The sequence below is a fragment of the Macaca thibetana genome, chromosome 2 (genome assembly GCF_024542745.1).
Source record: "Macaca thibetana thibetana isolate TM-01 chromosome 2, ASM2454274v1, whole genome shotgun sequence".
Lineage (NCBI taxonomy): Eukaryota > Metazoa > Chordata > Mammalia > Primates > Cercopithecidae > Macaca > Macaca thibetana.
The window spans coordinates 151,825,268-151,838,376 of record NC_065579.1 but is presented as its reverse complement, the minus strand read 5'-3'; the positions used below and the strand labels follow the sequence as shown (position 1 = coordinate 151,838,376).

General features: G+C 38.6%; 2 protein-coding genes across 2 annotated transcripts in view; one reads left to right on the top strand and one right to left on the bottom strand.

Annotated features, from left to right (window-relative positions):
• Positions 1-13,109, bottom strand: part of KPNA1 (karyopherin subunit alpha 1) — a 335,799-nt gene that overhangs the window by 271,806 nt on the left and 50,884 nt on the right. The window lies entirely within an intron of this gene.
• The window catches only part of PARP14 (poly(ADP-ribose) polymerase family member 14), a 51,031-nt gene that overhangs the window by 20,316 nt on the left and 17,606 nt on the right, over positions 1-13,109 (top strand). Inside the window, exons 7-9 of the mRNA XM_050781825.1 lie at positions 4,261-4,497; positions 5,046-5,267; positions 8,718-8,796. Of these exons, the coding sequence (XP_050637782.1) occupies positions 4,261-4,497; positions 5,046-5,267; positions 8,718-8,796 (538 nt within the window). The remainder of the gene's footprint in view (positions 1-4,260; positions 4,498-5,045; positions 5,268-8,717; positions 8,797-13,109) is intronic.

Sequence of the window (13,109 nt, the reverse complement as noted above, 5' to 3'; positions counted from 1 at the left end):
TCGGCCTCCCAAAGTGCTGGGATTACAGGCTTGAGCCACCGCGCCCGGCCTATTTTTATTTTTAATTTTTTTTCAGGCAGGATTTCACTCTGTCACCCAGACTGGAGTGCAGTGGCACCATCTCGGCTCACTGCAACCTCCACCTCCCGGGTTTAAGTGATTCTCCCACCTCAGCCTCCCTAGTAGCTGGGACTACAGGCACGTGCCACCGTGTCTGGCTAATTTTTTTTTTTTTTTTTTTTTAGTAGAGATGGGGTTTCACCATGTTGTCCAGGCTGGTCTTCAACTCCTGACCTCAGGTGATCCGCCCGCCTCAACTTCCCAAAGTGCTGGGATTACAGGCATGAACCACCGTATTTAGCAACATAGGGTCTAACTAATCAGAACAGCAGCCATCTGCCCAGGGTCTGAAGCCTCCTACTGTGCCAGGCACTACTTCTTTAATTGGAAGATTTGGGGGAGTCCTGGCAGGGGAGTCAGGGTGGAGATGGTGGGAGCAGTGAGGGCAGATGCCGGGCAGCACTTATTTCCCAACCAACAGAAACATTTTTCCTTACTGTCTTAACTGGCATGGCCATAGTTGTGTCTTCCAGTGGATATTTGCCTCAACCTTCCTCTGCTGGCGTGGAGTGAATGTGCTCGGGGCTGCCAGAGGGACCCTGGGACCCAGAGCTGGGTGAATGCCGTTCCTGCCACCCAAGAATGCTGCTGGGCTCTTTTTTGCCCCACTTTTTAAAAGGAAGATCAATTAGCACAATATACATAAAAGAAAACAGACATCACAATACAATGAAAGTTTCATCAAGTCTGAGTGTTTTATTCAAAGACCAAGACCAAAGTCCTAAATTACTAGCACTGGGTGTTACTTATCTTCATCATCTTTAAACAAAATACAGTTGAATATGTGCTTTACATGATATTAAGTGAAATGAACAAAATTTAATAAACTTGCCAAATGTTTTGCTTTGAATTGTTTAAAAGAAAAAGTATATCTAAGCATACATCCAGTGTCCAATGTAATGTGCTAAAGGATGACACAATTGAAACTATATTAACCTGAATGTATTTGCTGTTTCAGCATATTTCTACATCACAACTGTCTTGAGAAAAGCTGAAAATTGATTAACAGTCACACTCAATCACCTTCCTTTTTGTTTAAACAGCTTTGTTGAGATATAATTCACATACCATACCTGTTTACAATGTGCAATTCAGTGGTTTTTAGTATGTTCACTGAAGTATGCAATCATTACCACAATCTAATTTTAGAACATTCTCATCATTCCAGAAAGAAACCCTGTGCCCATTAGCAGTCACTCCCCATTCCGTCCACCCACCTCCCCAGCCCTAGGCAGCCGCTAATCTACTTCCTGTTTCTATAGATTCACTTATTCTGGAAATTTAATATAAATGGAATCATACAATTTGTAGTTGTCTGACTGACTTCTTTCATTTAGCAGAATGTTTTCAAGGTTCATCGATGTTGTACCATGTATCAGAACTTACTTCCTTTTTATGGCTGAATAATACTCCATTGTATGGATAGACCACATTTTATTTATCCATTCTTCAGTTGATGAACATTTGGATTGTTTCCACTGTTTGACTTCCATGAATAATTCTGCTATGAACATTTGTATACCAGTTTTTGTATGAACATATGTTTTCAGTTCTCTTGGGTATATACCTAGGAGTGGAATGGCTGGGTCATGTGGTAACTCTGTGTTTGACCATCTGAGGAACTGCTACATCATTTCCCAAAGCAGCTGCACCATTTTACATTCCTGTCAGCAACATTGACAGTTCCAATTTCTCCACCTCCTTGTTGACACTTGTTAGTATCTTCTTTCTGATTATAGCCATCCTAGTGAGTGCGAAGTCACATCTCACTATGGTTTTTTTTTTTTTTTTTTTTTTTTTTTGAGACGGAGTCTCGCTCTGTCACCCAGGCTGGAGTGCAGTGGCCAGATCTCAGCTCACTGCAAGCTCTGCCTCCCGGGCTTACGCCATTCTCCTGCCTCAGCCTCCCGAGTAGCTGGGACTACAGGCGCCCACCACCTCGCCGGGCTAGCTTTTTGCATTTTTTAGTAGAGACAGGGTTTCACCATATTAGCCAGGATGGTCTCGATCTTCTGACCTTGTGATCCGCCCGTCTCGGCCTCCCAAAGTGCTGGGATTACAGGCTTGAGCCACCGCGCCCGACCCTCACTATGGTTTTGATTTGAATTTCCATAATGACTAATGATGTTGAGCATCTTTTCATGTACTTTTTGACAATGTGTGTATCTTCCTTAGAGAAATGTCCACGTGGATCCTTTGCCTACTTGTAATTAGTTAGTTAATTATTTTTAGAGACAGGGTCTTGCTCCGTCACCCAAGCTAGAGGACAGTGGCACGATCATGTCTTGCTGTAACATTGAACTTCTGTCCTCAAGTGATTCTCCCTCCTTGACCTCCTGAAGTGCTGGGATTACAGGTGTGAGCCAAAGTACCTGGCTTATATTTTCTCTTTTTCATTTGGGTTATTTGTCTTTTTATTATTAAGTATTTTTTCTCTATTTTGGATATAAGTCCCTTATCAGATATATGATTTTCAAATACTTTCTTCTATGTGCCATCTTTCTTTTTTGAGTTGTTACTTTGTATAAAATATTTTTTGTTTTAAAGTGCTGAACTGGAAGATTTAAAACAGATTTTTACTTGTAGTAAGCTTAAGTAATAACTACAAAAACCATAGCTAATATTGGTTGTTACTATGTGCCAAGCCTTGTGCTGGTTTTTTTTGTTGTTCTTGTTTATTTGTTTATTTATTTATTTTGAGACAGAATCTTGCCGTGTCACCTAGGCTGGAGTGCAGTGGCGCAATCTCAACTCACTGCAACATCTGCCTCCTGGGTTCAAGTGACTCTCCTGCCTCAGCCTCCCGAGTAGCTGGGACTACAGGCGCCCGCCACCACACCCAGCTAATTTTTGTATTTTTAGTAGGGATGGGGTTTCTCCTTGTTGGCCAGGCTGATATCTAACTCCTGACCTCAGGTGATCAGCCTGCCTCGGCCTCCCAAAGTGCTGGGATTAGAGGCGTAAGCTATCATGCCCAGCCAACACTGTGCTGTTTTTGACATGCATTTTCTCATTCACTGCCATGCGGCAGATTCTAGGACTATTATTCTTCTCACTTCACAGACGAGAGAGTGAGACTTAAAGGGGTTAAGTAATTTGCCCACATCCCCCAACTAGCAAATGGTAGAGCCAGGATTGGAATTTGTTCAGGCTCTTAACCATTGCACTATTTCAAAATGTTAAAAATAATTTTGTGTCTCATTTTAAAAAATCAACTCTTTTGACCAAGCATCAGTAATGGGAATGAATTTCATTCCTTGTCCCTTTTGACACCAAATGTCACGACATTCTTTCCCAACTAGGCATGGTGGCTCATACCTGTAGTCCTAACTACTTGGAATGCTGAGGTGGGAGGATCACTTGAACCCTAGGAGTTTAAGGCTGCAGTGAACTATGATCATGCCACTGCCCTCCAGCCTGGGTGACAGAGCAAGACCTTCTCTCTTAAAAAAAGTCATACTTTGCTTTCCTTTCACTCCCATAGATGCGTAGCTTCCGTGACTGCTATAACTGCTCTGCATTACTCCTTAGTGACCCAGGCAGGCCAGCTTTGAAAATCACTTGGCTACATTCCCTCTTTCTGTTCTCTTGACCTCTCTAATCTGCTCACATTCACTGATGAAAAAGCTTCCAGGGCTGATCCCTGCCTGTCAGGCAGTCCAGATGTCTTGGCACTCGAGGTGGGCCCCCCAGTCTACCCCCAGTGTAACATTTCTAGCCTGGAGTGTACCATTTTGCTGCAGAAGCTCTCTCAGATCAAATTAATTTGTTCACAGCTCACAACCCACCATGCCTATGTTCATGCTGCTCTCTGTCTCGCTCTGCCTGCTGAAATTCTTCCCATTTCTCAAAGCCCACATTGCTCATGGTGTCTTCACTAGTTACTGAAACAGCTTTCTCTGGACTCCTCCAGTGATGCCATACCATTCATAGATTGCTTTTTGACTGCTCTCTTTTGTTCCTAAGTGCCACTTAAATAAGTATTTAGTAACACTTTGTCTTGTGTTGATATTTAAATCACTGAAACCTTAATCATCTTAGTTGTCTCCCATTGTGCCAAGCCCAGTGGCTCAAATATAGTAATCATTGATGAATGCTTTTTGTTAAAATTGGAAACAAATTTTTGGTTTTGTCTTTCAGACGGATGTTGTTGTCAACTCCGTTCCCTCTGATCTTGAGCTTAGTAGGGGGCCTCTTTCTAAGGCCCTCTTGGAAAAAGCTGGACCAGCGCTCCAGGAGGAATTGGACACAGTTGGACAAGGGATGACTGTCAGCGTGGGCACAGTGCTCAAAACCAACAGCTGGAATCTGGACTGTCGCTATGTGCTTCACGTGGTAGCTCCGGAGTGGAGAAATGGTAGCACATCTTCACTCAAGGTTGGCCCTGGTTTTGAATTCTCCAGGAAGTCGGGTAGCCCTTTGGGTTCTCCTTTTAGTAGCATATTGATTGGACATAGATTGGGCCTTGTCTGTTTCTCTTCCACAATAATCACGCTTTTGGCAGATTCCATCATGTGGCCATTTCTTTCAGCTGTAGCTGACTTTTCCTGATTACTAGTTAATAATATAAATGAATTATTGTGCTCAATAATTATTGGAGCTCAGGGAAGGGTTACTGAACATAATATTATTACTTGCTTAGTGAAGAAAGCCAGAGAAGGGTGTGAAGAATGGAAGAGAATGAAGGAAAAGAACAGTAGTTGCGTTGCTTCTTTCCTTCATTGTGAATGTGTTTAAGTCTCTCGCATTCTCTTTTCCTTTTCCTTTCTTTCTCCTGTATTTTTCTTTCCTCTTCTGATTGCCCTTAATCACTGTTGAAAGCAAAAAGGAGTATTCGAGGTCACAAGGTTGCTAAATTCTTGTCCTTTTTATTCTAACTCCCATTTCTAGACAAGATGTATAAGGATATGCTTTGTGCGTTTCAGATCATGGAAGACATAATCAGAGAATGTATGGAGATCACTGACAGCTTGTCCTTAAAATCAATTGCATTTCCAGCAATAGGAACAGGAAACTTGGGATTTCCTAAAACCATATTTGCTGAATTAATCATTTCAGAGGTGTTCAAATTTAGTAGCAAGAATCAGCTGAAAACTTTACAAGAGGTTCACTTTCTGCTGCACCCAAGTGATCATGAAAATATTAAGGTACAGTGCCACTCATTTCTGATTATTTTGTAACTGAGACCTAATGTTTTTTCAAATGTCTTTTTGTTCTGACAGGATGCTTTTTGCATTCATTTCCCCATACAGGAAAGTAAGGAAGTAGTTTACACTTGTAGTTGTAGCATGACAAATTTTAAGACAAGTTACAGATGTAGGAAAAGTTTAACTTCCTATTCAGGAAAATTTCAAACATATCCAAATGTAGACATAATAGTATAATGAAGTCCGTTGTACCTATCACTGAACTTCAACAGTTATCAACCTATGGCCAGTATGTTTCATCTGTAGCTCCATTTATTTCCCTTCCTTCTATATTATTTTGAAGCAAATCCCAGACATATCATTTTATCCATAAACAATTCAATATTTATTTTAAACAATAACATTTCTTTTTAAAAAAATAACCACAATACTGCATCACATCTAAAATAAATGGACAATAATTCCTTTATTTAACCAATTATCAAATCAATTCTCAAATTTCCAACTATCTCATAAGCGTTTTGTTTTTACAGCTTTGTGTTTGAAGCAGAATCCAAATAAGGCCCACATATTGCAATGGAGTTGACTATAGGATTTCCCTCCATAGGGACATAGAAAAATTTTAATGCAGAGCATAAAAGCACAGTGTGGCCTTATCACTAGGAAGACGTCAGAAGATGTGGTTAGAATGGATTAGCACATTCCCATGTGGATAGGAGAGTTGGGACCAGAAACACCAGAACCATCATCAGTCATGAGTTCATCATTCAGCTACATTTACTGAGCATCAGCTGTGGGAGAGCCATTGGACTCAGCATTATGGCAGCACAGCAGGCATTTAAGCCATTATCCCTGCAGTCCAAGTGTTTACTTAATCAAATAAAATAGATGACATTCAATGTTTGAAAAATTCCCATGATATTACAAAAATTGATCAAATAGATTAAAATCAGCAACCCAAGAGATATCTGTGGATCATTGGACCATCTGAATTTTTAGGTAACACTTAATTTTTCTGTGACGCTAGATACTACCTTTAAGTTCGTTGGAAGCAAGTAAATCTAACCTAAATTCTAATCAGGCAACCAACCACCTGAGTAAAATATGTGTTCCATTTACTTGTCCTGTATAATTAGTTACTCTTCTGTGCAACAGAAGCTTTTAAAATAATCTCCCTATGACTTGCATTGTGCAAGGTGATGTGGATCGTGGAACAGGACGAGTAGGAATGGCACATACTTTCCCTCCTATAAATCACAATTACTTTAGAGCTAAGATTTATATACACAAAATGAACTAAATGAGAGGCATGAAGTGCTGTTTTTGAATGAACAGGTGATTGAATACAGCATGAGTCCTGTGACACAGACCTGAACCTTCAAATACCACTCTTTTTCATACAACCTCAGCATTCATTTTCTTTCCTAAAGACTGAGTATTTTGCAAATACTCTGTAAAAAGAATTAGTCTATATAGATACCTTTAGTACCATCTGAAATTCTCTGTGTGTGTCTGTTACACTTTTTCTCTTTAGACTCTTAAAGACAGTTAAACTTTGGTTACATTTGCACACACACACAAAAAAAATCAGCAAAGCCTATTGAGATGTTTATAGATGGAGACTGTCACAGAGAAAGCCGCAGTCCCGTGATTTGAACATGGCCTCAGATGTGCTTTATTTAGATTATTTAAAAAAATTCAATCAGTTGCTAACATTTAAAAATCAAAAATTTCACATAAAACTCTAGATATCCACTATGACCTAAAACTTAAAAACTTCTGGCACATTAAACATGGCTTCCTGCTTGGAACAGGAAGTTTTCCATGTCTGAGTGGCAGGTGTTCTCTAGTTCTCCACAGTCAAATCAGTCTACCTTTACCCATGTGCCTTACCTACCTGGCTCCTGGAGGCCTGTGAGTCTGAGATCTTTGTTCTACCCTCTCTCTGAGACCTTCTCCCATTATTGCATCTGTCTTTAGCCAAGATGTTACTTGATTTTTTTTTTCCAACAAAATTATCTGTTGCTTGTTTACAAGGAGGAAGAAAATGATGATTTTGGAGGGTCACCAACAGGCAAAAAAAAAAAAAAAAAAAAGAAAGAAATTCACAGGTTTATTAACACTAGAATACATACACCAGCTACTTGCTCCAAAAATCATGACTCCCCAGCCCCTCCTCTTTTGGTATAAACAGGAAATTAAAAATGGAAGTGTTTGGGACCTTGTGATGGTCATTCTCTTAACATTGTAGTTCTTACAATAGGCAAGTTATTTGCTTTGACTGACTATTATGGTAATTCATGTTCATTGTAGAAACTTTGAACAATGCAAAAATGCATAAATTCTTTAGTTGGATTTTATTCCAGCCTGCTTTTTTACATATGTACTTTTAAAAGTGGGATTGGCTGGGAGCGGTAGCTCATGCCTGTAATCCCAGCACCTTGGGAGGCCAAGGCAGGCAGATCACCTGAGGTCAGGACACCAGCCTGGCTAACATGGTGAAACCCTGTCTCTACTAAAAATACAAAAATTAGCTGGGTGTGGTGGCCTCCCAAGTAGGCTGAGGCAGGAGAATCACTTGAACCTGGGAGGTGGAGGTTGCAAAGAGCCAAGATTGTGCCACTACACTCCAGCCTGGGTGACAGAATGAGACTCCATCTTAAATAAATAAATAAATAAATAAATAAATAAAAGATTGTGATTATATATTATTTTATTTAATATCCTTCACTTTTATTTTCTATTTCATTAAATCTTTGAGGCTGGGCACAGTGGCCCACACCTTTAATCCCTGCACTTTGGGAGGCCAAGGCAGGAGGATCACTTGAGGCCAGAAGTTCAAGATGAGCTTGAGCAACATAGGGAGATCCTGTTTCTACAAAACAAAACAAAACAAAACAAACAACCAAAAAAAACTTAGCTGGGTGTGGTGCCATATGCTTATAGTCCCAACTACTTGGGAGGCTGAGGTGGGAGAACTACTTAAGCCCAGGAGGTCGAGGCTGCAATGAATGCCTCTAGCACTTCAGCCTGGGTGACACTCCAACCTGGGCATCACAGCGAGATCTCATTTATTAAAAAATAAAAAATTCTTCAAAAATCAATTTTTAATGGCTGCTAAATAATCCAACACATGGATACAGCAACATTTATTTAACTTTTTCCCTGTTGAATTTTTAACTGTTTTTTCTCTATTATGAATAGCACTGTAGTGAATATCCTTGTATTTATATCTTTGTCCACATCTTTATTTTCATTAGACACATTTATAGAAACAGAATCATGTGTTGTTTTCATAACTTTCAAGATCTGCAATGAAATTAAATAATACTGTTTGATAATGGTTATCTCCCACATATGTATGTATGCATGCAGGACCAAACACCCTGATGATTCCAATTTATTCGTCTACAGAGGAGTGTAATGATCAACGCTATATTTATATTTCAGGCATTTTCAGATGAATTTGCCAGAAGGGCTAATGGAAATCTCATCAGTGACAAAATTTCCAAGGCTGAAGATACACAAGGTTCAGTAAAGCTTCTAAATTGAAAAGTGATTTGTAGTTGCTAAGTAACTGTTCATTGACAGGTAAAAGATTGTAGTGATAATTTTTATGAAAGAAAAAACAATGAGTGACAAATGATACTAAGTTATGTTTCATATGCCTGAGCGTGTAAGACACTGGTCATGTTTACATCATCTGAAGCAGAAGGGAAGGCAGGCCAAGTTATATAATCTGTACAATGGGTTTTAAGTAATGACAAGACTACCATTTCCTGAGGAGAATGTGACATGTATTTTCCAAAATAGACAAATTAGAGAGACAACGCTAACCAAATGTTTCACCTCTGTCAAATTTGTTGTTGCCATATTTGAGTTGATCCTGTTTGAATTTCACCGAGGCTTCTTTAATAGAAAAATGTATGTCTTTCACCAAATTTGGAAAATTTTAAGTTATCTCTTTAAGTGCTTTTTTGTGCACTGATCTATTTCATATCTCCTTCTGTTTTCCAATACTGTGGTGCTAAGCCTTTTGACAGTGTTCCAAGGTCTCTGCAGAGCTGTTCTCCCCATGCCTACCGCCCCCCTGCAACCCTGCACGTCTCTTTTCTCTCTTGTTCTTCAGATTGGATAATTTATCTTGACCTACCTTCAAGTTCACTGAGTCTTTTCTCTGCCCACTATGCTATTGAGCCCATCCAGTGAATGTTTTATTTTAGATATATATATGTAAGTTCTAAAATGTCTATTTGGTTCTTTTTAAAATTTTTAAATTCTTTAAAGTTTGAACTTTATTTTCCTTTGCAATTTATTATTATTATTATTTCAATAGTTTTGGGGATACAGGTGGTTTTTGATTACATGGATAAATTCTTCAGTAGTGATTTCTGAGATTTTAGTGCATCTGTCACCTGAGCAGCATATACTGTACCCGTTATGTAGTCTTTTATCCCTCACCCCTCTCTCAACCTACCCCTTGGAGTCCCCAATGTCCATGATATCACTCTTATGCTTTTGCATCCTCATAGCTTAGCTTTCACTTATAAGTGAGAACATAGGATATTTGGTTTTGCATTCCTAAGCTACTTCACTTAGAATAATAGCCTCCAGCTCCATCCAAGTTGCTTCAAAAGACATTATTTCATTCCTTTTTATGGTTGAAGAGTATTCCATGGTGTATATATAGCACATTTTATTTATCCACTTGCTGGCTGATGGGCACTTAGGTTGGTTCCATATCTTTGCAACTGCAAATTGTGCTGCTATAAACATGTATGTGTATGTCTTTTCATATAATGACTTATTTTGCTTTGGGTAGATACCCAGTAGTGGGATTGCTGGATTGAATGGTAGTTTTACTTTTAGTTCTTTCAGGAATCTCCATACTGTTTTCTGTAGTGGTTGTAATAATTTGCATTCCCACCAGCAATGTAAAAGTGTTCCCTTTTTACCACATCCATGCCAACAGCTATTGTTTTTTGACTTTTAAGTTATGGCCATTCTTGCAGGAGTAAGGAGGCATCTCATTGTGGTTTTAAGCATCTCATTGTGGTTTTAAATTTGCATTTTCCTGATGATTAGTGATGTTGAGCATTTTTTCTTATGTTTGTTGGCTGTTTGTATACCTTCTTTTGAGAAATGTCTGCTCATATCCTTTGCTGACTTTTTGATGGGATTATTTGTTTTTTGTTTGTTTGTTTTTTCTTGCTGATTTGTTTGAGTTTCTTGTAGATTCTGGATACTGGTCCTTTGTTGGATGCATAATCTTCGAATATTTTCTCCCATTCTGTGGATTGTCTGTTTACTCTCCTGATTACTTTGCTGTGCAGAAGCTTTTTAGTTTAATTAGGTCCCATTTTTAATTTTTGGTTTGTTTGCATTTGCTTTTGGGGTCTTAGTCATGAATTCTTTGCCTAAGTCAATGTCCAGAAGAGTTTTTCCAATGTTATCTTTTAGAATTTTTATGGTTTCAGGTCTTAGATGTAAGTCTTTGATCCATTTTGAGTTGATTTTTATATGAGGTGAGAGATAGGGATCCAGTTTCATCTTCTACATGTGGCTTACCAGTTTTCCCAGCACCGTTTGTTGAATAGGGTATCATTTCCCCAATGTATGTTTCTGTATGCTTTGTTGAAGATCAATTGGCTTTAAGTATTTGACTTTATTTCTGGGCCCTCTATTCTATTCCATTGGTCTACATGCTTATTTTTATACCAGTACCATGCTGTTTTGGTAACTATAGCCTTGTAGTATAATTTGAAGTTGGGTAGTGTGATGCCTCCAGATTTGTTCTTTTTGCTTAGACTTGTTTGATTATATGGGCTCTTTTTTGGTTCCATATGAATTTTAGGAATTATTTTTCTAGTTCTGTGAAGAATGATACTGGTATTTGGATGAGAATTCATTGAATCTGTAGACTGCTTTGGGCAGAATGGTCATTTCCACAATATTGATTATTCCCATCCATGAGCATGGAATGTGTTTCCATTTGCTTGTGTCATTTCTTTGACCAGTGTTTTGTAGTTTTCCTTGTAGAGATCTTTCACCTCCTTGGTTAAGTATATTCCTAGGTATTTTATTTATTTATTTATTTTTGCAGCTATTGTATAAGGGATTGAGTTTTTATTTGATTCTCAGCTTGGTCGTTGTTGGTGTGTAGCTGGGCTACTAATTTGTGTACATCGGTTTTTTTAACCTGAGACTTTACTGAAATTGTTTATCAGATCTAGGAGCTTTTTGGAAGAGTCGTTAGGATTTTCTAGTATACAATCATATTACCCGCAAACAGCAACAGTTTGACTTCCTCTTTTCCAGTTTGGATGGCCTTTATTTCTTTGTCTTGTCTGATTGCTGTGGCAGGGACTTCCAGTACTATGCTGAATGGAAGTGGTGAAAGTGGGCATCCTTGTCTTGTTCCAGTTCCCAGGGGTAATGCTGTCAACTTTCCCCCATTCAATATGATGTTGGCTGTGGGTTTGTCATATATGGCTTTTACTACTTCAAGATATGTCCCCTCTATGCCTATTTTGTTGAGGGTTCTTATAATAAAACGGTGCCTGATTTCATCAGATGCTTTTTCTCATTGATTGAGATGATTATATGGTTTTTGTTCTTAATTCAGTTTATGTGATGTATCGTATTTACTGACTTATATATGTTAAACCATCCCTGCATCCCTGGGATGAAATACACTTGTTCATAATGTATTATCTTTTTGATGTGCTGTTGGATTTCGTTAGCACATATTTTGTCAAAGATGTTTGCATCTGTGTTCATCAGAGATATTGGTCCATAGTTTTCTTTTTTTGTTGTATCCTTTCTTGGGTTTATTATTAGTTTAATACCGGCTTTTAGACTGATTTAGGGAGGATTCCTTCTTTCTCTATCTTTTGGAATAGTTTCAGTAGGATTGGTACCAATTCTTTGAATGTCTGGTAGAATTCAGCTGTGAATCCATCTGGTCTGGGACTTTTTTGTTGTTGGCAATTTTTTAAATTACTAATTCAATCTTGCTGCTTGTTATTGGTCTGTTCAGGGTTTCTGTTTCTTTCTGATTTAACCTAGGAGGGTTGTACGTTTCCGGAATTTATCCATTTCTTCTAGAGTTTCTAGTTTGTGCACGTAAATGTATTCATAGCAGCCTTGAATGATCTTTTGTATTTCTGTGGTATTGGTTGTAATGTCTCCAGTTTCATTTCTAATTGAGCTTATTTGGAACTTCTTTCTTCTTTTTCTTGGTTAATCTCACTAACGGTCTATCAATTTTCTTTATCTTTTCAAAGAGCCAGCTTTTTGTTTCATTTTTTATCTTTTTGTGTTCGTTTGTTTGTTTCAATTTCATTTAGTTCTGCTCTGATCTTTGTTATTTCTTCTACTGAGTTTGGGTTTAGTTTGTTCTTGTTTCTCCAGTTCCTTGAGGTCTTTTTAAAATAGTTTCTATTTCTCTGCAGAGACATCCTATTTTTCCATTCATTCCATATCATTTCCATCCATTCAAATGTGTTTACTTTGACCTCATGGATCATAGTTATAGTAGATGCTTTAAAGTCTTCTATAATTCCACCATCTGGGTCACTTTGGGATTGACATTTTTTTTTTAATGGAGTCTTGCTCTGTTGCCCAGGCTGGAGTGCAGTGGTGCAATCTTGGCTCACTGCAACCTCTACCTCCTGGGTTCAAGCAATTCCCTTGCCTCAGCCTCCCAAGTAGCTGGGATTACAGGCATGTGCCACCATGCCCAGCTAATTTTTGTATTTTTCTTTTAGTAGAGGCAGGGTTTTACCATGTTGGCCAGACTGGTCTTGAACTCCTGACCTCAAGTGATCCACCTGCCTTGGC